This window comes from Lissotriton vulgaris, chromosome 6 (genome assembly GCF_964263255.1).
Source record: "Lissotriton vulgaris chromosome 6, aLisVul1.2, whole genome shotgun sequence".
Lineage (NCBI taxonomy): Eukaryota > Metazoa > Chordata > Amphibia > Caudata > Salamandridae > Lissotriton > Lissotriton vulgaris.
In genome coordinates this window covers 140,325,892-140,353,648 of record NC_141694.1, presented here as the reverse complement: position 1 = coordinate 140,353,648, position 27,757 = coordinate 140,325,892, and the positions used below count along the sequence as shown (strand labels likewise).

The window sequence follows — 27,757 nt, the reverse complement described above, 5'->3', positions numbered from 1 at the left end:
TCCATCTCTGAAGTAAAGGCTCTTATGTTGAACATTAAATCTGACTCCCCATTGGATTCTTGTCCACCGAGAAGTTTACGTGTGGTGTCGACTGCAGTGGCCTCTCACTAACGCCTTTACTTAATGCAGTGATTGCATCTAGTTGCTTCCCAAAAGCAATGGTATTTGCCCCAGTATTGGAACTTTCATAGATTCCCATGCTTTGTATCATTCCCCGTCGTCGGAATGGGAGCCTCGGTAAATAGAAAAAACCATAGTAGTAAGCACAAAGTGAAAAAATAGGCCTAGGCCTCATCTCATTTTGTAGCTTATCCACCTCTTTTTGTAAAAGAGACCAAAATTCTGCAGTAGCCAATCAGAGCAGCCTCACCCCATAGAACCTTCCTGAGAGAAGCTCAGAGCCTCAGATTTTCTACCGCACGTTGTGCAAGGGAGTCTCCATTGAGCTCTGCTCAGTTTTCTTCAGTTTTTTCTTGTTATTTCTTCAACTTTGTGGATATTTTTTCTCATCATGTCGGAGAAGAAAGCCCTCTTTAGAGCCTGTGCCACCTGCTCCAAAAAGAGGTTGTTTGTCGAGGACAAACACGAGGATTGTATCTACTGTTTGTATCCGGACCATAAACCAACAGGCTGTCCGATTTGCAGATCCTTCTCAGCTAAGACCTTGAGGGACAGGGAAGGACGTCTCCTCACATGGCTTCAGAAGATGAAGGACCGGAAGGACATTATCTCTTCGGACAGTGAGGGCTCCTCGTCGATGGTGTCATCCAGAAAGTCTCGGAAAAGGGGTAGGTCCCCCCTTTCTACTTCAGACGAGTCCCGTCACAAGGCCTTACCAGGGACCTCTGATAGGTCTGACAGGCCGGCTGCCCAAAAATCTCCTCACCGAGGTGAAAAGGAGAGGCAGGGTAAGCCTGAGGAACAACAGGCCTCAAAAAAGGTGAAAAAGACTTCTACAGTCTCTTCGCCTCCCTCAGAGAAAGATCGAGGGGTCAAAAAGCCTTCAACCCCTGCTCAGGAGGTCGCTTCAGACAAGAGGCAGAAGTCGTCGACGACTAAACTCTCAGGTACGTCGTCGACGAGTGTTAAAAAGGACAGCTCTGCCAAAGTTGCCTCGTCAACGGGCTCGTCGACGATGGCTGTGTCGACGGCGCCTACACCGTCGCCGGTTTTCAAGGCTCCGGAATCCTGCTCGTCGTCGACGAGAGTGACCATCTCCACGTCGACGACAATGTCTGCAAAGCTTGCGTCGACGGCGGTGTCGACGACAAGAACGACTTCGACGACGACGATGTCGACGACGCCGGTTACCATGTTGCTGACGACTAGCTCGTCGACGGTCCCGTCGACGATACCACCATCGTCGACGATGAGTTTCACCTCGTCGACGACGCAACCCTCGGCGACTAAGACAGTATCTACGTCTGCACTTCCACTGTCGACACAGACCCAGAAGAGCTTCCCGTCGACGACGGCCTCGTCGACGGCCTCGTCGACGACGGCCTCGTCGACGACGGAATTTTCGGAAAAACATGTTTTTTCGAGGAAAAGAAGGCAAATAACGCCAGAGATGACGTCTCCTCGCCAGGTTCAGAAATTACCACCTAGCCTGCTATTAGAAGACGACTCTGATGAAGAGACTTTCAGTGAATTTGGGCAGGCCTATAGCCCTTCTGACCTTCAAGTTAAGGTTCAGGACGTTAGCTCTGAGGAAGAGCAGATGGAACGACAGCACTATGCTCCAGAGCATTATTATGAGGAGGAGCGCACTACTACCAGGCACATGCCTCCACAGCAGCCTCTGCGTCAGGTACCTGAAGGGATGGTGGCAATACCATCCACTTTAGTGGCGGATTTACAACTTATGTTGCAGGACTACCGGCAACGTTTCCCTGCGCCTCCAGAAACCCAACAAGTGCGCCCCCGACACCTCCGCCTCAGACATTACGACCTGTGGCAGAGCGTGCCACTGTGCCGGAATTGCGCCCACAAGAGGTGGTTCAGGTGCAAGATACTGATGATGATGCTGCGTCTTCAGATGCAGACCAGCAAGCGGATCCTGATCAAGATCAACAGGCGCCGTGGAATACTACTGACCCTATAGATCCGGACAACACCGATCCGGATAACATTACTTCGCCTCCAGCGGACGTTGGAGGGTTTCACAACCTGATGGACAGGGCATCCAAAAGATTTGGTCTCCCAGTGACCACGGTTCAATCGGATTGTTTTTTATATGACTTTAAAGAACCATTCAGAAAGTCAGTGAGATCCATCCCGATCATTGAGCATGTCTGGTCTGAGGGCTTGAAGGCTATGCATAATCCGGCCACAGTCCTCCCGGTGCTTCCGAGACTGGAAAAGAAGTACAAGGCACCTGATGGCAGTCCGGCATGTTTGCTTGGCCAACCAAAACCGGATTCGGTCATCTCGCAGGCTGCCCAGAGCAAATCCAAGAATCCTTCTACGCCGATGACTACACCGCCGGATAAGGAGGGCAGGCGCTTAGACAATGTAGGCAAAAGATTTTCAGCTATGGCCAGTCTCCTGGTTAGAGCAGCCAATGCTTTAGCGATTCTGGGACGCTATGATCGGCAAATGTGGTGCGACCTTGCTCCATTTGTAGATGAACTGCAGGATTCTTCTAAAGAGGAGGTGAAGAAGATTTTGCTAGAAGGGGAACGGGCCTCTTCGGAGGTCATTGATGTGGCAATGGATATAGCAACCACCGCATTCCGAGCACTTGCTGGCTCAGCGGTTCTGCGACGCCAGGGGTGGTTAAAGGCCACATGGTTCAGGCAGGAGGTGCAGAATAAGATCTTGGATCTCCCATACGACGGTGAAATGCTGTTTGGCAAGCACGTCGATGAGGCCCTGCAAGGCATCAAAAAGGACACGGATACAGCTAAGTCCTTGGGTACATTGCAGTATCGTAAAGTGCCTTTCAGGGGAGCGAGAGGTAGAGGTTTTTCTTCTTATCGTGGAGGAAATCAAAATCGCTACTCTTCTGGATCTCAGTCCAGCCAGACGTATAAGCCTCAATACTCTCAAAGGGGTTCTTTCTCTCGCCAGCAGCCTAAAGGACGTCAGGGGCAGCAAAGGAGAGACAACACCAGGAAACAATAGCGGCCAGGTGGCTCTTTCCACTGTTCCTGTTCCCTCATTCACATCAGTGGGGGGCAGGATTGCCCATTGCCTAAACAACTGGATGATTATTACATCGGATCAGTGGGTCCTACAGATTGTCAGAGAAGGACACACATTGGAGTTTCAAGACCTTCCTCCAACAAGAGCACCGGATGCCTTCCCTCCCAAACATCTCAGGCTCCTTCATCTCGAAGCCCACCAACTTTTCACCAAGGGGGCGGTAGAGCCTGTACCCCTTTCGCAGAAGGGGAAAGGGTTGTATTCCAGGTTCTTCCTGGTTCGGAAGACAAAGGACAAGTGGCGTCCAATTTTAGATCTACGGCAGCTCAACACTTATCTCGTGAAGTTGTCCTTCAGGATGGTCACTCTTCAGGACATCCTGCGTCTACTCAATCCAGGGGATTATATGGCGACCCTAGATTTGGAGGACGCCTACTTCCACGTTCCAATTCATCCAGCTCACAGGCAATATCTTCGATTTACAGTGGGCAAGAGCCACTTTCAATTCAAAGTACTGCCATTTGGTCTCCGGTCCGCCCCGCGGATCTTCACAAAGGTTCTGGCTCCGGTGGCAGCTTTTCTCAGAAAGCAAGCTATTCAAGTGTTTCCATACCTGGACGATTGGCTGCTAAAAGCTCCATCTGTTCTGGAAGCGTCCACTGCAGTCCGGACATGCAAGGATCTGTTCGAGCGACTAGGTCTTCGACTCAACAAGGAGAAATCGGTTCTATGCCCATCCAAGTCAGCAAGATTCCTAGGGGCCATCCTGAACACGGACAGTTGCTTAGCCCTTCCATCAGAGGAACGCCAGACCAAACTAATGCGTTCAGCTCGTCTTCTCCAATCTCGAAAGACACTGACAGTTCGCAGGTACAAATCGCTTCTCGGCTCGATTTCATCTTGCATTCCTTTAGTTCTGCATTGCAGGCTCAGAATGCGTCCACTACAAGAGCAATTGGACAGACAGTGGCGGCAAGTCACAGGATCCTTCGAAGACAAGGTTGTCGTTACCAAGGAGATGAGAAAAGCAGGCAGCTGGTGGCTGCGGAAAGACAATCTTTCCAAGGGTTTATCGTTCCTCCTTCCACCATCTCCCCTGATTGTAACAACGGATGCTTCCATGGAAGGATGGGGAGCGGTCCTCCAAGAGCTAAAGGTCAGCGGTCACTGGAGTCCAGTGCAAAGCAAGTTCCATATCAATCTCCTGGAACTTCTCGCTATCCGTTTGGCTCTTCAAGCTTTTCTTCCGAGGATTCAGAACAGGGCAGTGCTGGTTCGTATGGACAACACTACAGCCATGCACTACATAAACAAACAGGGTGGAACAAGATCCTCCACCCTCTCCAAGGAAGCCCAAACGCTATGGAATTGGTTAATACAGAACAATGTCTCCCTCTCAGCGGAACATCTAGCGGGGACACTCAATATCAGGGCGGACGCTTTGAGTCGTCAGAGAACAGTCTCTCACGAGTGGGAACTGGATCAAACCGTTCTGGAGGAACTCTTTGCACGATGGGGGACACCATCCATCGACCTGTTTGCGACTCCCCAGAACGCCAAATGCCTGTCCTTCGCAAGCAGGGTTCACCATCGGGAATCCTTGGGGAATGCGCTTTTGATTGCCTGGTCAGGCGCCTTTGTTTACGCCTTTCCTCCCATTCCACTGATTCCGAAGTTGATCAGCAAACTCAAGGTGGAACCGTGCAGGATGATTCTGATCGCTCCAGCATGGCCCAGACAAGTTTGGTACTCGGAACTTCTTCTCCTCTCCCAGGACCAGCCAGTTCTCCTGCATCCTGTTCCGTTCCAACTTTGCTAACAATGTCTCACGGTCAGGTTCTACATCCGGACTTGAAGTCACTGCGATTGACAGCGTGGCTCCTGAGTTCAGAGAGTTCCAGGGTTTAGATCTCTCAAGGGAATGTAGAGACATTCTGGCTCAGGCTCGAACACCTAGTACCAACAAGACCTACCGTGCTAAATGGAAGAGATTCTGTGTTAGGTGCCAGAAGGAAGGTTTACACCCATATACTTCTTCTCCGCACAAACTCTTGCCTTACATACTTTCACTGGCAAAATCTGGATTGGCTCCATCTTCGGTAAAAGTCCATCTGGCAGCCATCTCTAGATTCAGACGTTCATCTTCAGGTCCTTCCCTATGGTCAGCGAGGATTGTCAAGCAATTCCTGAAGGGTTTATTCAGGGTCTTTCCCCCAGTCCGGCCCCCACCTCCGGCCTGGCATTTGAATCTGGTTTTGTCATCTCTCATGAAAGCCCCTTTTGAACCTGTTCATAAGTCTGACCTTAAGTTTCTTTCCTGGAAACTGGCTCTTCTCTTGGCCCTGACATTGGCTCGCAGAGTAAGTGAGCTCCAAGCTTTCACAATTGAGGAACCATTTCTCCAGTTTAAGAATAATGTGCTGATTCTACGGACGAATCCTAAGTTTATCCCGAAGGTGCCTTCGGAATTCCACCTAAATGAGCCTGTAGTCTTGAAACCATTCTTTCCAAAGCCTTCTTCACCTGCGGAAAGAAGGTTGCACTCTCTGGACATTCACAGATGCCTGAAATTCTACCTGGAGCGAACGAAGCATTTCAGAAAATCTTCACAGCTTTTTGTTTCCTTCAGTGCTCCACGCAAAGGTTGTCCAGTTTCTAAAGCTTGTATTTCCCGTTGGATTTCCAGTGCTATACAATTTTGTCACCAGGCGGCTGGGAAACCTCTGCAGCGAGCAGTTCGTGCTCACTCTACCAGATCCATGGCTTCATCTGCGGCGTTATTCGCAGGAGTCCCTATCAAGGACATTTGCAGGGCGGCAACGTGGAGCAGTGTCCACACCTTCACCCGCCACTACTGTTTGGATTCTTCTGTGAAGGAGGATGCAGCAGTGGGCCAAGCAGTCCTGAGGAATCTTTTCCAATAGGTCGGTGAGCTTTCCTTTCTATCCCGCCTTCCTGTTGCATATTTTGTGTGACTGTATTATTGTCATATTTTATGATCCTATGTGTTCTGCTGTTCTTTTCAGAGATGTGTAACATTTTCAGGTTCATGTATGGCAAAATATGCTTTTCTGTTTACTGCTGGTTACTCTGATACAAAGCATGGGAATCTATGAAAGTTCCAATACTGGGGCAAGAAAACAAGTTACTTACCTGTAACTTTGGTTCCCCAGTATTGGTAACTTTCATAGATTCCCATGCGCCCGCCCGCCTCCCCTGGGAAAGCTCAGTCTTCTGGTCTCGGTGGATAGCTGTTTACAACGGCTACGAAAATCTGAGGCTCTGAGCTTCTCTCAGGAAGGTTCTATGGGGTGAGGCTGATCTGATTGGCTACTGCAGAATTTTGGTCTCTTTTACAAAAAGAGGTGGATAAGCTACAAAATGAGATGAGGCCTAGGCCTATTTTTTCACTTTGTGCTTACTACTATGGTTTTTTCTATTTACCGAGGCTCCCATTCCGACGACGGGGAATGATACAAAGCATGGGAATCTATGAAAGTTACCAATACTGGGGAACCAAAGTTACAGGTAAGTAACTTGTTTTCTTCCTTTGATTAAAAAAAAAAAACCTTGATGTCAAAGATTTGAAGAATTACTGCCATATATCACACCTACTTTTCCTTGCTAAAGTTTTAGAAAAACAAATGATTCAAAAAACTGTGATTGATCGCCATGATCTTCTGGATCCTTCTCAAAGGGCTTTAGACCTTCTGTACCGAAACTGCATCAGTGGCAGCGGTAGAGAACATCAGAACAATTGTTGATGCAGGGAAGGTTCTGTCCACAGCCTTATGTACGGTGTTTCCTCTACTTGTGATATCTTTCCTTTCTTGGTTTAGGGTTAAGGGGAAAGCCCTTAGCTTACTTAGCTCCTTTCTTTCTGAAAGTACTCAGACTGTGAGATGTGGGCAGTTTACATTCAAACCCTATTCCTTGTCTTGTAGGATGCCACAGGACTTGTCTCTTATCCCCACTTTATTTAATCAGTTTCATCCGTTGCCAAGCTCATCCTGTCTCTTGATTTTAGTGTATTATCCTCTACAGATGACACGCAGATCGTTGTAACAGTGACAAATGGTATTTTATCAGTGGCTCACAACTTTAAGACCTGTAGGCGGGCAATTAATAATTGGATAAAAGACAATTGGTTAAAACTTAATGCAGATAAAACTGAGTTAGAGTCTCTTATCTTTGGTTGCCACCCTTCTATTTAGTCCAACAATTGGTGGCCCCCTTTCATAGGTTCCTCTCTGGTTCCAGCAAAGTCAGTGAAAAATTTGGAGATATTTGATGAACATTTGACCGTTGATACTCCGGTCAACCGAACTGTGTCTTCTTGCTTTAACATCATTCACTCCCTAAAGAAAATCTTTCCCTACATCCCGGTGGCGGCATGGAAAACTATAATTTTTGCATTGATCTCTTCAATGCTGAACTCTACACCTCAATATAAATCCGGGCTCTCTAAACTGCAAATAGTACAGAATGCTGTTACCCGTCTTATTCTTGACATCCCTAAGTATAGATCAGCTTCAGAGGAGCTGAAAAGATTGCACTGACTCCCAGTAAGGCAAATAATTTTCTTCAAAGCTCTTTGTATTACTCATCGGGCATTATATAGTCCATGACCACATTATGTTAGGTCTAAGTTTCAGTGGTATCACCCTATGAAACCGCTCTGATCTGTCGTAAGCAAACGACTCTCGGTACCTAGATTACGTGGATCAAGATGGGGATGATAGAGCGTGCAGGTCACCCGACTATAATTTACCAATACTCACCTGGGCCCATAATTCAATTACACATTTACTTAATCAGGTAACCCCACTCTACTACCAGTTTATTTTATTTTCACTAATTCCTATACAATTGATTTACCAATCCTTGTCACTTGGTACCTATGACCACATGGATTAGGGAGTTATTTGTAAAGAAAGGCAATCAAAAATACAATAACATTTTGCACTCATATAATAACCACAGACTCGGGGAAGGTTTAAACTCTTTATCTAATCATCATCAAAAGTCATGAGCCACAGATTAAAAGTAATTAAACTATCTATAACCAAGATCAGAAACTGTATAGCTATGCAAAAGATAGATTATGCCAACCATTTAGCAAAGTTTGAAATAAAGGGAAGGTAAAACAAGGAACATACTATTTTCAGATACAGACTTTCGCAATTTGACTAAAGGCGGGTAAAGAAAAGGAACATACTAAACCAACAGTTTTGCAATTATTAGTGGTTTGGGAAAGAACACCATGTGCACTAACGAAGCTAAATTTGTATTTTATTCCATAGGGAAGGTAAAAATTGGAACATACTATAAATTCAGATAATCAAACTTAGCTTCTTAAAAGGAAAAAGTAAAAAGAAATAAATTCTGCAAATCATAGGAAACCGTTATAACATTCAACTAAAGGTGGGTAAGAAAAGTAGAACATGCTAAATAACCGTAAATATGAATTTCTCATCTACTTCAGGGAAGGGTAAGAAAAGGAACATATGCAATCATAACTTTGCAAATCAGGGAAGGGTAGGAAAAGGACGCAAATTATATTGACAATTACCCACACAGATGTATATTTACCTAGAATGGTGTGAAGACCAACCCTGGCCACGGGTCAGTTGGAAAGGACAGGAGAAACCCCAAAATTTCAGTGGCAGTAGGCGAGCAGGTGCAGATCAGAAAATCAGGACAGGATAACCCCAGAATTTGGATCCGGACTGGACCACCAAAGGTTAAGACCATCACCCGCAGTTCAGATGCAACGCCTGCGCTACTCCCTCTCTGCAAGGAATCCGGCAAAAAACCCAATTGGATTACAGCATTCACCAGCAAAGTGCTTCGCCAGCACTTCAACTTCCCAGAACCCCGATTGGGTTCTCGAACCTCCCAACAGAGTGCTCCGCAGCCCTCTGCTATTGGTCACCTATTGAGTGCGTTGGGTCAGTGACAGGTCAGCTATTCGGACAAGTCAGACAAATTCTCTAGCTAAACCCACGCTAGTTATACTGTTTTCCAGGTCATTGTACCAACCCCTAATGTTGCAAGTGTAAGGATCCCCAATTTTGATTGGACAAAGGACGAGGACAGGCCATCACAGCACCTACATTTTAGACTTTTGCCGTCTCTTTATTCAAATTGATGTCCACGCCCATCAAATTCAGGTTCTCATGCCGGTTCATTCCACCTAACAATGGATGTTCTATTGACGATTACAATGTATACAATTTAGAGTTCATCGGGTAAGTTTCCCAGGAGCATCTTCTAGTCAGTCAGCTCCTTGGCAATAGTCCAAAGGTCACTGTTCCAGAGACTTGTGATTCTCGCGCAGTCGCAGTTTCAACAAAGATGGAGTACAGGGTTACGAGACAGGCCAGTTTTCAAAGTGTAACATGAAATGGAAAAGAAACCGTTTTAGAACACAGAATAAATGAATACACTGTATACCATAAATTTCTACACTATACCCATTACTTTATAATAAACTATAGCATTAGGATTAGGCAGAACGAACAGCTTAGCAAAAGCAGCAGTGCAAGCCTCTTGCATGTGAGAACATAGAACAGCCATATTAACACTAGTGCGCAGATGCAACAGACTTTCCCCCAAAACTGCGAGTACGTCATGTCACGTGGGTATGAGAGACGCATGTGCAGTAGAAATTCCTGCGTAGCAACAGCCATCTTAAATGCAAGCGTATTAGGATTAGAAAACACATAAGCAAGCTTCACTCGGACACCCAATAATGACATAAAAGGGGTAAATTAGTAAGACAAACATGTTGATTACATAGTTAGCGTTATTCGAGGTTCATGATTACAAGCAAGTCGCTTCTCGTGCGAATCCTTGCTCCATCAATGGGGAGGCAAGTCATTTGTCTATGGTACTGTCAAGCGTTGGAATTCCCTTCTTTGTCACATTTTAGAACTAGATAACATCTCACTTTCAGGAAAAGTCTGAAAATATGGCTCATTCAGTAAGATTGTTCTTCAGGTCTTCCTGACATTTATGCTCTCTAGTTCCTCAGAAGGGCCATTATGGTTCTCTTAGCGTCTTGATGCCTCTGGGATTTTTTGCTCTTTACAAATTTCATTCCAATATGGTTGTTTGCTGTTGTTGATTGTGAGCTACTGGTGATTTTTGGGTGTTGTATGTGGTGTTTGTTTTAATTAATCAACATGGGATCAACAGACTGGTTCCCCCAATGCAAGGTGGAACAACCCCCCCGACCTTCTTCTCAAAGCCACCATCTCTCATTCTATTGGTACGTCCCCTTGTAGATCACAAAAACAACAACTGAACCACCCAGATGTTCGAATGACTGTCACAAGAGTAGATGCTACAAACAAAAACTATTATTCTATTTTCCATTTGGGAAATCTTTAAACAATCAGGTTTAGGATTGTTTATGATTTTATTGTAGTCAGTTAATTGTAATAGTCTAACTGATGCGCTGCGGCCTTAAATGTTATTAAAGTCCTTTATATGTTGCTCTCCCGCATGCTCTATGACTTTGTGTGTCATGATAGTTCTTTTCCCCTCAGGACTATTCATATGTCTTATTCTTCTTTCTAATCTTACTCATTCCTTCTAGAATAACAAATGCACAGCAAAACAATGGTTCAGCTACTTATCACATGCCCTTGCATAGGATACAGAAGCACCAATTTTTACAGCCACAAATTAACTTTTGGATGCAGAGAAGTCGTACAGTGCTAGTTCCATTAACATCAGATCACCTTACCGTATCCCTACATTCTCTTGAGAACTGTTTAATTTAGCATGAACTGAGATCTAAGGGAGTCTGAAAAGCTGTTTTGTAATTCTGTTAAGTCTTGTCGTATTCCTTAATCCTCTTGCCCTTTTATTCATATTACAGCTCTGAATGAAAATGTGACAGTTCAAATTTGCCAGCTGGTGAGGTTGTTTAACCCCTGTGGCTGTCAATGTGCTTTATCAGGCATATCTTCTCAGGGGATCTCACGCACACACACCTATGAAATCCTTCCTCGGATCTGCAGTCTGACCCACTGCCTTCAAGTCTGGTTTGTGTGTTGGGTTTCTCCGAAATTGCAGCCCTCACTGCAAAGATGCCTACCCACTGGACTATGGAAAGCTTCTTGTTTTTTTAGGTCTCGCCTTCACCATTCCGCAGGAATGGGAAATGGGGAGAATTCAAGTCGGCTATTTTCTCTTCAAACCAAAGGGCTTTCAGCCGCGGTTTTCTTGCAGTTCACGTGAATCACGTGAGCAAACATGCACGAGCATTCACTCCTCTCCTAGCAGCACTCCTCCCACACCAGCAACTCCCCCCTCCCACACCAGCACCTCCCCTCTCTCTCCCCGCAAACACAGCCTTGGCCTTTCCCACACCAGCACCTCCCCCCTCCCACACTAGCACCTCCCCTCTCTCTCCACGCAATCACAGCCTTTCCCTAGCAGCACTCCTCCCACACCAGCACCTCCCCCCTCCCACACCAGCACCTCCCCTCTCTGTCCACGCAATCACAGCCTTGCCCTAGCAGCACTCCTCCCCCTCCCACACCAGCACCTCCCCTCTCTCCACGCAATCACAACCTTGCCGTCTGGTATCTGCCTCATCATCCTTGTCCTCTAGTTCCAACTCTCCATTGAGGTGCGGAGGTTCTTCAAGCAGCGATTGATGCTGTTTCACTGCCGCCATGTTCAAGAGAGAGAGCCTAGGTCTGACCGGAACACTGTGGATCCTAAAACAACTCTGATTCAGGGGACCCGGTTTTCCGCTCTAACATCACTCTATGATTCAGCCATCACCAGTCAAAGGGGATGCCGGGACAGCTGCACACAACATTACGGAGCGCTCATCTGTAAACATACAAAACGGACTTCACCACTTTTTTTCCACCGAGGGCTCCTTCTAAAAACACGGTAAAAATAACCAATTAAAAACAAATGACATCATATTTGTAACTGCAGCTTGTGAGAACCCATTTCAAAATGAGCTTTAAGTTTTCACGAGCAGCTGAGCTATACTATTTTCGATATGACAATCACATTGGAATATAGAGATCGTAATAACCATGCACGTATTCTGACGCTTTTAGCTAGTTAGGAATACATTTTCACAAACACTTGGAAAGCTCAGAGTATTCGGTTCTCGCATTCACGCCCCCCACCAGGCTCTCCCGCCCCCATCAGGCTTCCCTCCTAATCCGCCTGCCTCCCCTCGCGCATTCACACCCCCACCAGGCTCTCCCGCCCCCATCCGGCTTCCCTCCTAATCTGCCTGCCTCCCCTCGCTCGCATTCCCGCCCCAGGCTCTCCCGCCGTGGAAAATAAAACCTGAAAACTTTACTTTTTTCTTTGTTAACACTTCATAGACTGGCCCTGCTATTCATTTTGTAATTCATGTTTTTCGGATATGAGAACATTAAGATTTACTTTTCGTCACTTTAAAACCAAAGCTCCCTTTAATCGTATTAGAATATTGCCATTTAATGCGACACAGTGAAAATAATCCCTAGCTGTTCTCCTCCCCTGCACTGTCCCCCCCAGCATCTGCGCTGTAATCTCACACCAACCTCTGCCTACCTCCCCATAGCCACTGAACCTCCGCAGCCCCGTCTCCCGCCGGCTTCCAACTGGCCTCCAATTTGTCCCAAGATCGTATTGGCAGCAGGATCTCGTGTGTGTAAGGAATATCTTAACGCATGGACACGCAGTTGCCCCGGGGCGCGTGGGCCAGACATGCGATGTCGCCCTTCCCTCCTGTTGTTTTGTATCCACAAGCGCTATGGGAGTCTGTGGGCAGCAGTTTGGACTGTGTTGATGCATATTTTGAAAGCCTGTTGCTCCCTGACTTTGCTGCTGTAGGTGAGCAGTCCCAAGTCCATTTAACCCACTATCTGCTATATTCCAGCAACTAAAAGCTACACATTTCCTGTGAGGAACAGAGACCACAGAGCCCCCACATTACGTTGAATTCGGACCGTTTACACCATGTTAATTGCACTCCCGCCCCCATCCGGCTTCCCTTCGGCCTCTCTCCAGGCCATGTTCCCTCCCCTGCCAGAGTCCACCCCGCCCCTAATTTATCTCTCACATCAAAGCCCCCAGGACCCCCTCCCCCGCTCCTGATCATCGCAGACTCCCACCAACCCCCCCCCCCCGTCATCCACATCCTCGCGTTGCAGCTCTCTCGTCCCGGGCTGCTCGCCCTCTCCTTCGGTCCTTGCAGACCCCCTTACTGTCCGCCACATCCCCTCATCCCGACCACCACAGAACTCCGCCGTTTCTTCATGGACCCTTCAAAACACCAGATGCCATCGCCCTATAACCCTAGGAAACTACCCAGCTCCCCCTCTAACTACCCAGACTCAGTCATAACCCTTCCCCTCAGCCCTCGCTCACCCCCGCAAGACCTCCAGCTCACGGCGCCCCCCCTGCAGACTCCTGCAGTATCTTAAAACCCCCCTCCGCGCATCAAGGAACACTACGTTTCATTGCCAATACTACACCTGCCGTAGAGCCGATTCATTGTAAATAGAATGTTCCTCCCGCACTGGCGGTGCTCCTAATAACGATGCTATCTTATTTGACAAATCATTAATAAAAACAGTTTTCTTCCCAATACACTAATATTTAGTGTAAATTTAGTCCGCCGGTGAGTCAGCCCGGATCGGCTGCCCTCCCCCCCCCACCTGTGTGTCTCAGGGACACCACCACACCACTCAGGGACACCACCACACCACTCGGGGACACCACCACAGCCCTCAGGGACACCACCACACCACTCAGGGACACCAACACACCACTCAGGGACACCAACACACCACTCAGGGACACCAACACACCACTCAGGGACACCAACACACCACTCAGGGACACCAACACACCACTCAGGGACACCAACACACCACTCAGGGACACCAACACACCACTCAGGGACACCACCACACCACTCAGGGACACCACTACATCACTCAGGGACACCACCACATCATCCCTCAGGGACACCACCACACTACTCAGGGACACCACCACACTACTCAGGGACACCACCACACCACTCAAGGTCACCACCACACCACTCAGGGACACCACCACACCACTCAGGGACACCACCAAACCACTCAGGGACACCACCACAGCACTGAGGGACACCACCATAGCCCTCAGGGACACCACCATAGCCCTCAGGGACACCACCATAGCCCTCAGGGACACCACCATAGCACTCCGGGACACCACCACAGCCCTTAGGGACACCAACACAGCACTCAGGGACACCACCACACCACTCAGGGACACCACCACACTACTCAGGGACACCACCACACTACTCAGGGACACCACCACACTACTCAGGGACACCACCACACTACTCAGGGACACCACCACACTACTCAGGGACACCACCACACCACTCAGGGACACCACCACACCACTCAGGGACACCACCACACCACTCAGGGACACCACCACATCACTCAGGGACATCACCACATCACTCAGGGACACCACTACATCACTCAGGGACACCACTACATCACTCAGGGACACCACTACATCACTCAGGGACACCACCACATCATCCCTCAGGGACACCACCACATCATCCCTCAGGGACACCACCACATCATCCCTCAGGGACACCACCACATCATCCCTCAGGGACACCACCACACCACTCAGGGACACCACCACACCACTCAGGGACACCACCACACCACTCAGGGACACCACCACGCCACTCAGGGACACCACCACACCACTCAGGGACACCACCACACCACTCAGGGACACCACCACACCGCTCAGGGACATCACCACAGCCCTCAGGGACACCACCATAGCCCTCAGGGACACCACCATAGCCCTCAGGGACACCACCATAGCCCTCAGGGACACCACCATAGCCCTCAGGGACACCACCATAGCCCTCAGGGACACCACCATAGCCCTCAGGGACACCACCATAGCCCTCAGGGACACCAACACAGCACTCAGGGACACCACCACATCACTGATGTACACCACAAAATCAATCAGGGATACCACCACACCACTCAGGGACATCACCACACCACTCGGGGACATCACCACAGCCCTCAGGGACACCACCACAGCCCTCAGGGACACCACCACAGCCCTCAGGGACACCACCATAGCCCTCAGGGACACCACCATAGCCCTCAGGGACACCACCATAGCCCTCAGGGACACCACCATAGCCCTCAGGGACACCTCAGGGACACCACCATAGCCCTCAGGGACACCACCATAGCCCTCAGGGACACCACCATAGCCCTCAGGGACACCACCATAGCCCTCAGGGACACCACCATAGCCCTCAGGGACACCACCATAGCCCTCAGGGACACCACCACAGCACTCAGGGACACCACCACATCACTGATGTACACCACAAAATCAATCAGGGACACCACCACACCACTCAGGGACACCACCACACCACTCTGGGACACCACCTCATCACTCACGGACACCACCTCATCACTCACGGACACCACCTCATCACTCACGGACACCACCTCATCACTCACGGACACCACCTCATCACTCACGGACACCACCTCATCACTCACGGACACCACCTCATCACTCACGGACACCACCTCATCACTCACGGACACCACCTCATCACTCACGGACACCACCTCATCACTCACGGACACCACCTCATCACTCACGGACACCACCTCATCACTCACGGACACCACCTCATCACTCACGGACACCACCTCATCACTCACGGACACCACCTCATCACTCACGGACACCACCTCATCACTCACGGACACCACCTCATCACTCACGGACACCACCTCATCACTCACGGACACCACCACATCACTCACGGACACCACCACATCACTCACGGACACCACCGCATCACTCACGGACACCACCGCATCACTCACGGACACCACCGCATCACTCACGGACACCACCGCATCACTCACGGACACCACCGCATCACTCACGGACACCACCGCATCACTCTGGGACACCACCGCATCACTCTGGGACACCACCACATCACTCTGGGACACCACCACATCACTCTGGGACACCACCACATCACTCTGGGACACCACCACATCACTCTGGGACACCACCACATCACTCTGGGACACCACCACATCACTCTGGGACACCACCACATCACTCTGGGACACCATCACATCACTCTGGGACACCACCACATCACTGAGCACCATAACAGCATCACTCAGCACCACAACAGCACTGTCCTTGCTGGCGAACAACAAGCATTCCCATAGCCAATAGGACTCGCATTAGGAAAGTGTAAGCTATTGGCTTTGTAAATAACAATGCTATTAATTTATATATTTTCAATGCCAACACATATTTAAAAAAAATAATTGTCATTTACAATACCAATAGCTCACACTTTCCTAATGCGAGACCTATTGGCAACGCCAGTGCTTGTTTTTATTTAGCTTTCGCCTAGACCATGCATGCGCTTTCTCTGCAAGACATGTTTACATACAGTGGGCTTGCAGCCTGTCCATAGCTTGCCATTTGTTAGCTTCAACGTCGCTCTCATTTCCTTGTGTTCCAGTTTGTCACAGCATGCAAGCGTCATTTCTTGTGCTTGGCCCTCCCCAGGAGCAAGGACCAAGTACTGATCTCCATCCACTGCTCCCGTTTTTGGAACTACTTTTGTTCTTTGTGTTCAAGCACTCCATATGAGTACTTGTGTGCTCTGTCTGGCTCCCATAACCCTGTACAGTTAGCTTATTTTCTCTTCTACCCCCTTACCCTGTACTCTATGCCACTGCACTCTACTCCGCACTACTTTACTCTTCACCAGTCTATGCCACTGCATTCTGCTCTGAACCACTCTACGCCACTGCACTTTACTCTGCACCACTGTAAGGTACTTCACTCTACTATGCACCAATGTACTTTATATTTACAACAAGGGGTGGTGAGGGACAGAGTCTCTGAATTAAGCAGAAAGCTCTCACCCAGTCAAGAGATCAGGGCTAGATCCAACACCGTTTTTTAGCTCACTGCACCATCCCAGTTTCAGAACCTGGCTGTATGCAAATTAGTCTGTTCCTGTCCCAGTGCATGATGGGAACAGGGCAAACCAAACTACAAAAGCCAATTCTTACACTGGGAAGGAAACAAGCTCCCGGGGACCGGTTTCTGGCATTACAGCCGTCTTCGGCCCGGTTTGCTTGAATCCTGATGGTGCAATGAGCAAGGGTCTCACATCTGAGAATACCCTTCCACGCTTAGGGTGGACAAAAATATTTACAACAAGGGGTGGTGAGGGACAGAGTCTCTGAATTAAGCAGAAAGCTCTCACCCAGTCAAGAGATCAGGGCTAGATCCAACACCGTTTTTTAGCTCACTGCACCATCCCAGTTTCAGAACCTGGCTGTATGCAAATTAGTCTGTTCCTGTCCCAGTGCATGATGGGAACAGGGCAAACCAAACTACAAAAGCCAATTCTTACACTGGGAAGGAAACAAGCTCCCGGGGACCGGTTTCTTGCATTACAGCCGTCCCCGGTAGCTTGTCTCCTTTCTGGTGAAGAATTGGCTTGGTAGTTTAGTCTGCCCTGTTCCCATGATGCACTGGGCCAGGGACAGACTGATTTGCATATAGCCAGGTTCTGAGCTGGGATGGGGCAGTGAGATAAATAACGGTGATGGATCAAGCCCTGATCTTTGGACTGGGTAAGAGTGGTCTGTTTAACTCAGACACTCTGTTCATCACCACCCCCCTTTTTGTAAATCGTTTTTGGCCACTATAGGTGTGGCAGGGTATACTCAGACATGAGTCCCTTTCTCACTGCTCCATCAGGATTCAAGCAAGCCGGGCCGAAGAAGGCTGAAATGCCAGAAACCGGTCCCCGGTAGCTTGTCTCCTTTCTGGTGAAGAATTGGCTTGGTAGTTTAGTCTGCCCTGTTCCCATGATGCACTGGGCCAGGGACAGACTGATTTGCATATAGCCAGGTTCTGAGCTGGGATGGGGCAGTGAGATAAATAACGGTGATGGATCAAGCCCTGATCTTTGGACTGGGTAAGAGTGGTCTGTTTAACTCAGACACTCTGTTCATCACCACCCCCCTTTTTGTAAATCGTTTTTGGCCACTATAGGTGTGGCAGGGTATACTCAGACATGAGTCCCTTTCTCACTGCTCCATCAGGATTCAAGCAAGCCGGGCCGAAGAAGGCTGAAATGCCAGAAACCGGTCCCCGGTAGCTTGTCTCCTTTCTGGTGAAGAATTGGCTTGGTAGTTTAGTCTGCCCTGTTCCCATGATGCACTGGGCCAGGGACAGACTGATTTGCATATAGCCAGGTTCTGAGCTGGAATGGGGCAGTGAGATAAATAACGGTGATGGATCAAGCCCTGATCTTTGGACTGGGTAAGAGTGGTCTGTTTAACTCAGACACTCTGTTCATCACCACCCCCCTTTTTGTAAATCGTTTTTGGCCACTATAAGTGTGGCAGGGTATACTCAGACATGAGTCCCTTTCTCACTGCTCCATCAGGATTCAAGCAAGCCGGGCCGAAGAAGGCTGAAATGCCAGAAACCGGTCCCCGGTAGCTTGTCTCCTTTCTGGTGAAGAATTGGCTTGGTAGTTTAGTCTGCCCTGTTCCCATGATGCACTGGGCCAGGGACAGACTGATTTGCATATAGCCAGGTTCTGAGCTGGGATGGGGCAGTGAGATAAATAACGGTGATGGATCAAGCCCTGATCTTTGGACTGGGTAAGAGTGGTCTGTTTAACTCAGACACTCTGTTCATCACCACCCCCCTTTTTGTAAACCAATGTACTTTATGGCACTGAACTCAATGCCACTCTGCACCACTGTACTCCACTGCAGTCTATTCATATGCCACTACAGTCAGTTTCAACTTTATTTCAGTCATAGGTCATAGACCATAAAAGTCACAGATGAGAAAGAAAAATGCAGTACATGAGTCCAGTTAAAAACCAGTTAATCATGAAACAACTTTAAAGGAAAATAACGTGGGCTCACTTAGGTGACAGCAAAAAATATACCATGAATTTTGAAACCATAATGTAAGCATAATAATTAAAGAGCCATATATAGAAAGATTTTCTTGTTTTTTGTAAAATTACACATAAAATTGACACACTGCAATTAAACATTGTGCGTGCATGTGAATGGTTCGATTTGGTATAGTTATGTGACAAAAAGATTGATCTCAGCCCTGAAGATAAGCGTGGAATGGCTTTGCAACAGATCAGCCGAACACTCTCTAAAACGTTGCGGTTGAAAAACACGATGGTGGTCGAGGTTGTTGTATATGAATCTAGGACCCTAGTGTAATTTTCCCGATTCATGCCCATATATAGGTATAAATCACCCTATCCTTATATAGGCATAGAAATCATAACCATATTTAGACTTGGCATATGCAGCCCAAATACGGCTTGGCTACTTCCACTGCCTTCAGCAGTCCGGGACTTCCCCTTGCTTGAATATTGATTTATCCAAGAACTCAAGGAGTTTTCAAAGAACTGAGTCTTTGATGACGTTATTATGTCCAACCTTACGTCAAACTCGACACCTTCAATGTATAAATATGCCCACATTTGCCCAGGCAAACACACGGTGGTTTGGAGCAGTTCGACTATCTACTTGCCCGACGCCCTGCCACAGCAAGTGCCGAAGGAAGCCGACCCTCCAGGTGACCCACTGAGAGACGCTGTCTTTTCTCCTGCCGAGAAATCCAGCTCCAGTGTTTCCAGGCTACCCTTGCGGTTTGCTGGGAAATAGAGTCCTGAGAGAGAGATACACGACCTCCTTCATTCTAAACCAAGTTACGGAGTTGATTAGACCCCTAGAGAATTCTTGGAATAGATTCTTGGCAAAAAGAATACCAAACTTAAGCTACACCTCACTTACTTCTTCCCTCGTACTAGACCTAGGTTAGGTACACCGGGGTAGGCGTATTTTAGAAACACCAGTTGAGTACTTTTAGTCATTATTTATTAATGTATGTATTCTATGTTATTTTATATGGCTTAGAAACCATACCATGCTTTTACAGTATTATTTTATAATACTCTTCGTACTCTACGCATTATACTTTGCAACCAGTATTACGATTGTAGCAGTTCATTTCCTCTGCCTGAGAAAGAAGACTGTTCAATAAATACTTTTTATTGAAAACGCCCATCTCTCTATTTCTCTGCACCTCTGGTGAAACGAAGCCTGCACGATTGACAGAGTGAAATAGTTGTCTATTGTTTCCGCGACTCTAGAGATACGTTTCTTATCCAGGGGAAACACAGTTGTCATGTTTATGCGGTTGTCAGAAACTAATCCCTTGTTGTGAATTCGAGAAAGTTTCTAGTGCCCTCGGAGCTAGCTGGCACTCACAATTAAGTCTAACATATTCGATAGAGATCTAGTCGACCTCAGTCCTATGTCTAAACTATAGTATATGTTATTCCAATGCGCAGAGCCTATTGGGGATATAGGAACTACACTACAAGATGTTGCCTCTGCAAATTCTCAGGGCAACCCTATACTGCTGCACACCTAACAAATGTAGAAGCGGGGCAGAAAAACATCAGATGGTAGTCAGTTTCCTCACTACCATTGCATGCTGGGCAGAGGCTACTCCCCGGGACACGTTTCCATTTAGAGGTAAATGAAGTAAGGGGGAGAGTGCCCAATCTCAACCTTATGTAAATGGCTTTGGTGGAGGATGGGTCAATCTGGTCCATGTAGGTCTCAAAAGGTGAAAAGGGCTTGAACCTTATAAAACGGTCGCTAAGGTACACCAGACTTGGCTGGTTAATCAGCTTTGTCCTCCACACAGTTCCGCTATTCCCATCTCCACAGAGTGCCACTCTACGCCCCTCTAGTCTACGCCTCTCCAAGCCAATCCGCACCACACAACTACACTCTTGTGCCCCACTGCACTCTACTCTATTCTACTCTTCAACAGTCCACTCTACACCAGTCCACTGCACTCTACGCCAATCCACTCAACTCCATGGCACTTCGCACCTCCTTTGTACTCCATGCCAATCTACTCCACCCAACCGCTCTACTTCTTCATGCTGCTGTACAACCTGGTGGCGAAAAGACACTGGCAAAGCCAATAGCTCTCGGGTTGGGGCAAAACATTGGCTTTTCCAATGCTTATTAAAATCCCTACAACTAGATAAGGAATACAAATGGTGCAAGTAACAGTCACAGATATCCCTTAACCCGTTACCCAGCTAATACCTAGAAATAGTTTCCATTTAAAACTCTGCATTTAAAATTCACCAAGCGAAATGGTTTTCACTTGTTTATTTGTTGTTCAGTTAGATGGATCTGTGCTCACAGAGAAAAGGAGTCCTGTCCATAAATGTATTTTCTGCCATAAACATTCGTTTATGGCACAAAATGCCTCCATATATGCCAGCAGGAATTCACCAAAGGTTACCTGGCAGGCATAAATACTTTTACTGCTTCCGATTTCTCCACCACACAGTTGTAAATAACAGACACAGGGTGGTAAGTGGCTCTTTTGAGGTGTGGCTAGCCTCGTAAGATTGGGAACACCCACAAACATTTTAGTTTGTGGGCATTCCCACACTTCAATCTGCTACCATCGAAATGATCAGAAATTGACTCCACTCAAAGGTTGGCGTCCTTTCCCATCCATGATGGAAACAAGTACATATTGCCCCCAGAATTAGTGGGGTAGACTCTGTCGTTGGGTAAGTGTAAAAACTTCTACCCAGTTTCCCATAGGTTTGCTAAACTGTATTTTGTATGCTTAATTTTAGATGTTCATCAGCGTTCTTTGAAGAGGAGAGGTCAGCCTTACAACAGAAACGACAGAAAATCCGCCTCTTACAACAGCGGAAGGTGGCAGACGTCTCTCAGTTCAAAGATCTGCCTGAAGAAATCCCACTCCCCCTGGTTATAGGAACAAAAGTCACAGGTAATGTCACCTAAAAACTACATGACAGCTTTCAAATGGAGTACTGCGTAAATGATAGTGATTAAAAGACTGTAACCTATACAGGCTAGACTAGAGCATCAAGAAATTGTTCTTGTTAGGTCTTCCTTTCTCTGAAACTTTACATGTTAGTCCCTTGTCTAAAAGATATCTGGGGGTCCTTTATTTAGTAGCTGGTGTAGGAAACTGGGCTTCTGTTGCAGTGGTCGCCCGCTCCCCCCACTTTGTGCTCCTACAAGACTACTGACAGTTAGTGAAACAAATGCTGGGTCCTATACCCTCATGAAGGAGACCCTGTCTAAGGGCTTTTCACTCAGTACTGTAGCATATAGTATTAAGTTCAGGGAGACTCAAAAAACCTTGAATCAGACCTAGGTTGATTTTGTGGCCTTTTCAGTCAAGGCACTAAGTAGCTGGTTAAAAGGTAACAAGGTGCAGGACTATGAAGGGCTGTACAATTTGTTTATGAAGGAGCACATTTTAGCAAATTGTACATCAGAAAAGTTACATATGCATCAGTTAGATACATCACTTTCAAATCCCAGTGAGTAGTAAGAAAGCTGATATATGGTTTAGGACTAGGATTCCTGAAAAGCATCGGGAGAGAGTCCAAGAAAGGTGGGGGGGGGGGTGTTAAGGCCAGCAGAAGGGGAAAGAAGGTGGTGGTAAGCCCTTCAGAGACCCAGGCCCCCACAAAAGAGGATAGTGCATCCCATCCCAACTCTAGTGGTGAACAGAGTAGTGGGGATCCCTAAGCTTAAAAAATAATGGGCTGTAGGCACTGCTATGACTGTCACTTGGGCATTACAGAGGGGACTCTGCTTGTCCCAAGAAAAAGATAGATACTGGGGTTGTCGGTGTAGCCTTTGAAGATTGCCCCCTCAGATGAGGACATTCTTAGAGCTTTTTACTGTGAAATTGGGCCAGTTGTTGAGTTGGTGATTCCAAAAGCAGATACTTCTATCACATCCGAATGGCGTCCTGTAGGAAGCTGTCTCTGTATATACCTTTTCAAAAAGAGATATAGTGTGCACAGAGTCCAGTAAGTCCCCATAGGTATAGCAGAGGATTAAGTAGATAATACCTTACTCTCATTTCATTTCAAAATCTTCATTTCGGTTTTTTCATCCATAAGATACATAAACACATACAATTTTAAATACAGTTCAAATAGTCCAAATAAGAATCCAAGCGGGCAGTTTATGCAAAAAGAATCAATGGAATGGGGTCTGTATGACCCTTACGCCCCCTTTTTTAAAACATAAATAATAATATAAATATATTAAAAAGGCAATAATATTAAAAATAGGAAAACACATAATATTTAGGCTTAAATTCCTCATCCCTTTTTTTTAAAAACTCCAATATTATTAAGATAAAAATCAATTATTATCTACATGTTTGCTAATACATGGTACAATACAAATACGTAAGTCCTTTCAATATTAAAGACCGCATTATTTAAATAGCTTTGGGAAAGCAAAAGTACAAACAATACACTAGAGTGTTAGACCTAATTTTGCTCTTAAAAACCTACTAATGCCAAAGACAAGGACTTGTGCAGTTTCAGTTTTTAAGATTCTTTCCGCCTCTTTACATGATCTTATTCCTAGGTTTAAGCAGATCGGTTTGATCCATTTTTTCTTAGCCTTGGCATATACTGGACAGAAGAACAGAATGTGCAGCTCGTTTTTCTTGGCTTTATCTGGACACAAAGTACCAGATCACCAATGCTTTCAATATGATTACTGGCCCAACTTGCTACAGTTGCATTAATGTTCATTACACCTTATCTAAATTTAATGTATAGTGTTTTGGCAAGTTGAGGGCGTACCTCATCCAAAAAAAGACTCAAAATATGCTGTATCTTTGAACATAAGAAACCTTGACGTTAAGGCACCACATGCTGAGTCATGTAGCATGCTGCTTTGAAAGTGTGCCCAAAAGGTAGATTTTAATACCTTTTTCGAGGCTTGGGTCAATAAAGATGGGTCATCCCAAAACAGAGATAAACCAATCCTTTTGAACCATAGACAAACATGTCTGAGCCATGTGATGTTTTTGTTCTGATCCAACTCCATGATTTCTACTAAACCGGCCTTATCTAACAACTCCGGGGTTGTCCAAAGTCTCACCCAGAGTGTAAGAGGCCTTAAGATTGCATAATGATCAGTTCGTTTTATGTTCTGGTCAAAAGCAATTGGTAATAATGGTGTATGTGCTGGAAACTTTAACAGTGCTCTATAAAATTTGTTTTCTCCCACCTCAAAGATCTTTTTACTGGAAGGTCCCCAAATTTCAGCTCCATATAATGCGGCAGATTGAGCCTTATATTTGAACACCTCCAATGCCGGGGGAACGGCCTTAGTAAAGCTATACCTATGCCTTTGTCATAATTGGCAACGTATTTTGTGTCAGTTATCCTGCTTTTTTCTAATTGGGTCTTCCACGACAGTTTAGTATCCAAAGAAACACCCAAATAACTAAAACTTTGTACGTATTCCAATTTTTGTCCATTCATAACTGTTTTCCAGAAAGGTTTTATGGGGATTTATAGCCATATATTTAGTCTTACTAATATTAATTTGAAGGCCTTTAGCATTACAGTAAGTCTGGAAAGAACTTATTAAACGTTGTAACCCCCTCGGTGTCTGCGATATTAATATTGTGTCATCAGCGAATAAGAGAGCTGGCACCAACTCACCCCCTTAGTTTGGGTGCACCATTTTTGCAGCCGTTCAAAACATTTGGAATATTGTTGACATATAATGAAAATAATGTGTGTGCCAATACACATCCTTGGCGAACACCCCTTTTTATAGGGATTGATTCTGTTAGCTCGCCCCTTGGGCCCAATCTAACCTTGACATAGTTGTGTTCATGTAGCCTCATAATCTGTTTAAGTAGGTTAGATGGTAACCCTTGTGATCTCAATGACTCCCATAACAAATCCGGAGGAATAAGGTCAAATGCAGCCTTTAAATCTACAAAGGCTACATAAAGATGTCCCTTTCTTAAGGTTACATACTTCCAACATAAACAAGAAAATCTAAAGACCTGATCTATTGTGCTTATTTTTAATCTAAAACCTGCCTGAAATTTAGAAAGGATAGTGTTTTCCTCAATCCATATATTTATGCGATTTAAAATATGCCTTGCAAACATTTTCTGTAAAATGTCAATTAAACTAATAGGGCGATAATTTACCGGGTCAATGCGATTGTCCTTTTCGAAAATTGTGAAACATTTCTGCCCCTTTCCACATTTCAGGAATTTCTGCGCCCGCTGCTATGGCATTACATAAATAGTTAATATAGGGGCCCCAGACACTGATTTCATGCTTAAATATGTCTCCCGGAATGTTACCAGGTCCGGGGGCTTTCCCTAGTTTCACTAAGTTAATAGCCAATATAGTTTCTTCTAAATCGAATGTTAGCTTGTCTTCGTTTGGACTAAGTGGTAACCCAACATTGGATACGGCAGTGCCACTATCTGGTGCTGCATACAATCTTTTAAAATGATCGACCCAAGTGACTGCATCGAGGTAAATATCTTTTGCTTTTTTCCCTGTTTTGTTCCCTTTGGCCACTAGCCTCCAAAAGCCCAAATGGTCCTTGTTTTTAGCTGCTATAAGCACATCGGACCACTTATCATCATCCCATGGTTTTTTTGCCTTCTCTAATGTTTTCCTATATTTGAGCCTAGTATCCTTTGTTAGACATAGTACCGTTTTTAGATGGCAATATTGATTCCGACTTGGCATTACGACAATCCTTATTATACCAGGGATTAGATTTACTATTGGAGTCTTTTTCTTCTCCATTTTTCCTTATTGATATTTTGGTCTCTAACGGAACCAATATTGTCAGGAATTTTTTATATAATTCTAAAAATAAATCTTTCCCTGATAATAAAATTGATTGTGAGCTAAAAGTTTCAAAGGTTTCGGCGAATGTATTAAACATTTTTGTCAATACCTCGCTATCCTCTAATATATGTGCCCATTTTAACGAATGACGATTGTTACGGACTATGTCGTCAGGGCTCACATCTAGGCTTTAATTACTCCGCAAAACAGAAGGGAGAAGCTCCTCATGGAACGACATTTGGAGGGGACGATGGTCACTCTCTGTTCTTGGAATATTTTTTAGGTCAATAGCGTAGGGCCAAAAATCAAATGATACCATTATATAATATATTTTGCTTCCAGAGTTACCCCTGCAAAATGTATGGGCCTTAGGCGTATCTGAAGGTAAGCAGCCATTACATGCTCTAAGGCCATACCCCGCCACCAATCTCATAATTTGAACCGCTGCCGCAGTTCATGGTACTGAGTTAATGTTTTCCAACGCAGGAATATTGTTAGCGCTATCTTCTTCTTCAAAGATATTAAAGAGCCCTACCGTAGGTTCATAGGTACAATTTAAATCCCCAGCTATTATTATCCCTGTTTTTACATTCAATTAATTTAAAATGGAGTCCATTTGTTCTATTATCAGTGACTCTTTTGAGGCTGGTCCAGGTCTGTTATAGACATTAAATAGGTATAGCACCCTTCTATCCTTAGTTATTATTTTTTCACCAAGTATGTCATGAGATTTTATACACTGTTGGGTAATTGCGATATAAATGGTTACTTTTACCCATATTACAAGGTCCCCTGAAGGCCTCCCTCTAGCCGATGGAATGGCATCCACATTAAATGTCTTATAACCTACCCTGTGTGGGGTTTCTAGGGCCCAAGTCTCCCATAAGAGACAGATGTCGCTCTGTTCAATATATTCGTTCCAATCTGGATCAATAACATTCTTACCAAGTCCCGCTATGTTCCACGAAATAAAGCATAGCTCTGCTGATTTACTAGCTGTTGCAGCTATCTTGGATTCAGCTAGTATATTACAGTCTATATTATGAATAACATTTGGCATTGTAACCTCATCTGGCGACTTTAGTACTACAGATTGAGTAACGTGTACGGATCCACCAGCATTCCAATGTATCCCTCCCTGGGTCTCTTCCTGATAGTCCCTGTTTTCTAGTGTGTATGGGTCCTCAACATTTAAGACATGGCTTGCTTTCCTGATACCGTCTCTTCTATTTTATCAGATAATACTCCCCTTGGGTTTTCTGCAGTTTGCAGACAATCAACTGCCTCCATGGATGATAATTCCCCATATCTATTCGAAATGGGCAAGGGAGAAAAATCATCCTGCTCGAATCCAATCTTCCCACTGGATGGCCTATAAAAATATCCAAGAGGTAGTGCATGGATGCAAGTATTCTGCGCCAATGGCTCCTTATGCGCATTTAATAAATTACGAACCATATGTGGACGCCTAAAATTTATAACAATACAGTCTCCTTGAATATCCTTCGGAGATTCGCCCACCCACCCTACCCTACGAACAATTAGAATATCATTCATTCTTTGGGGATTGCATTTTTTAAACTTAGATAGCCAGTCAACAGTTTTATTTCTAAGATTGTGCCAAGATTCATGTTTTTGTTCCCTTTTCAGGGTAGGGACACCGGCTAAAATCAAGACATATGGACACACAGCTGGGGGTAATTTTAAAATATCTGTGTTTGGAATTAAATCAGTTCCTCTTGGACTATA

General features: G+C 46.0%; 1 protein-coding gene across 1 annotated transcript in view; it reads left to right on the top strand.

Annotated features, from left to right (window-relative positions):
• The window catches only part of LIN9 (lin-9 DREAM MuvB core complex component), a 604,858-nt gene that overhangs the window by 287,429 nt on the left and 289,672 nt on the right, over positions 1-27,757 (top strand). The window contains exon 7 of the mRNA XM_086926178.1: positions 21,965-22,122. Coding sequence (XP_086782304.1) covers positions 21,965-22,122 — 158 coding nt within the window. The remainder of the gene's footprint in view (positions 1-21,964; positions 22,123-27,757) is intronic.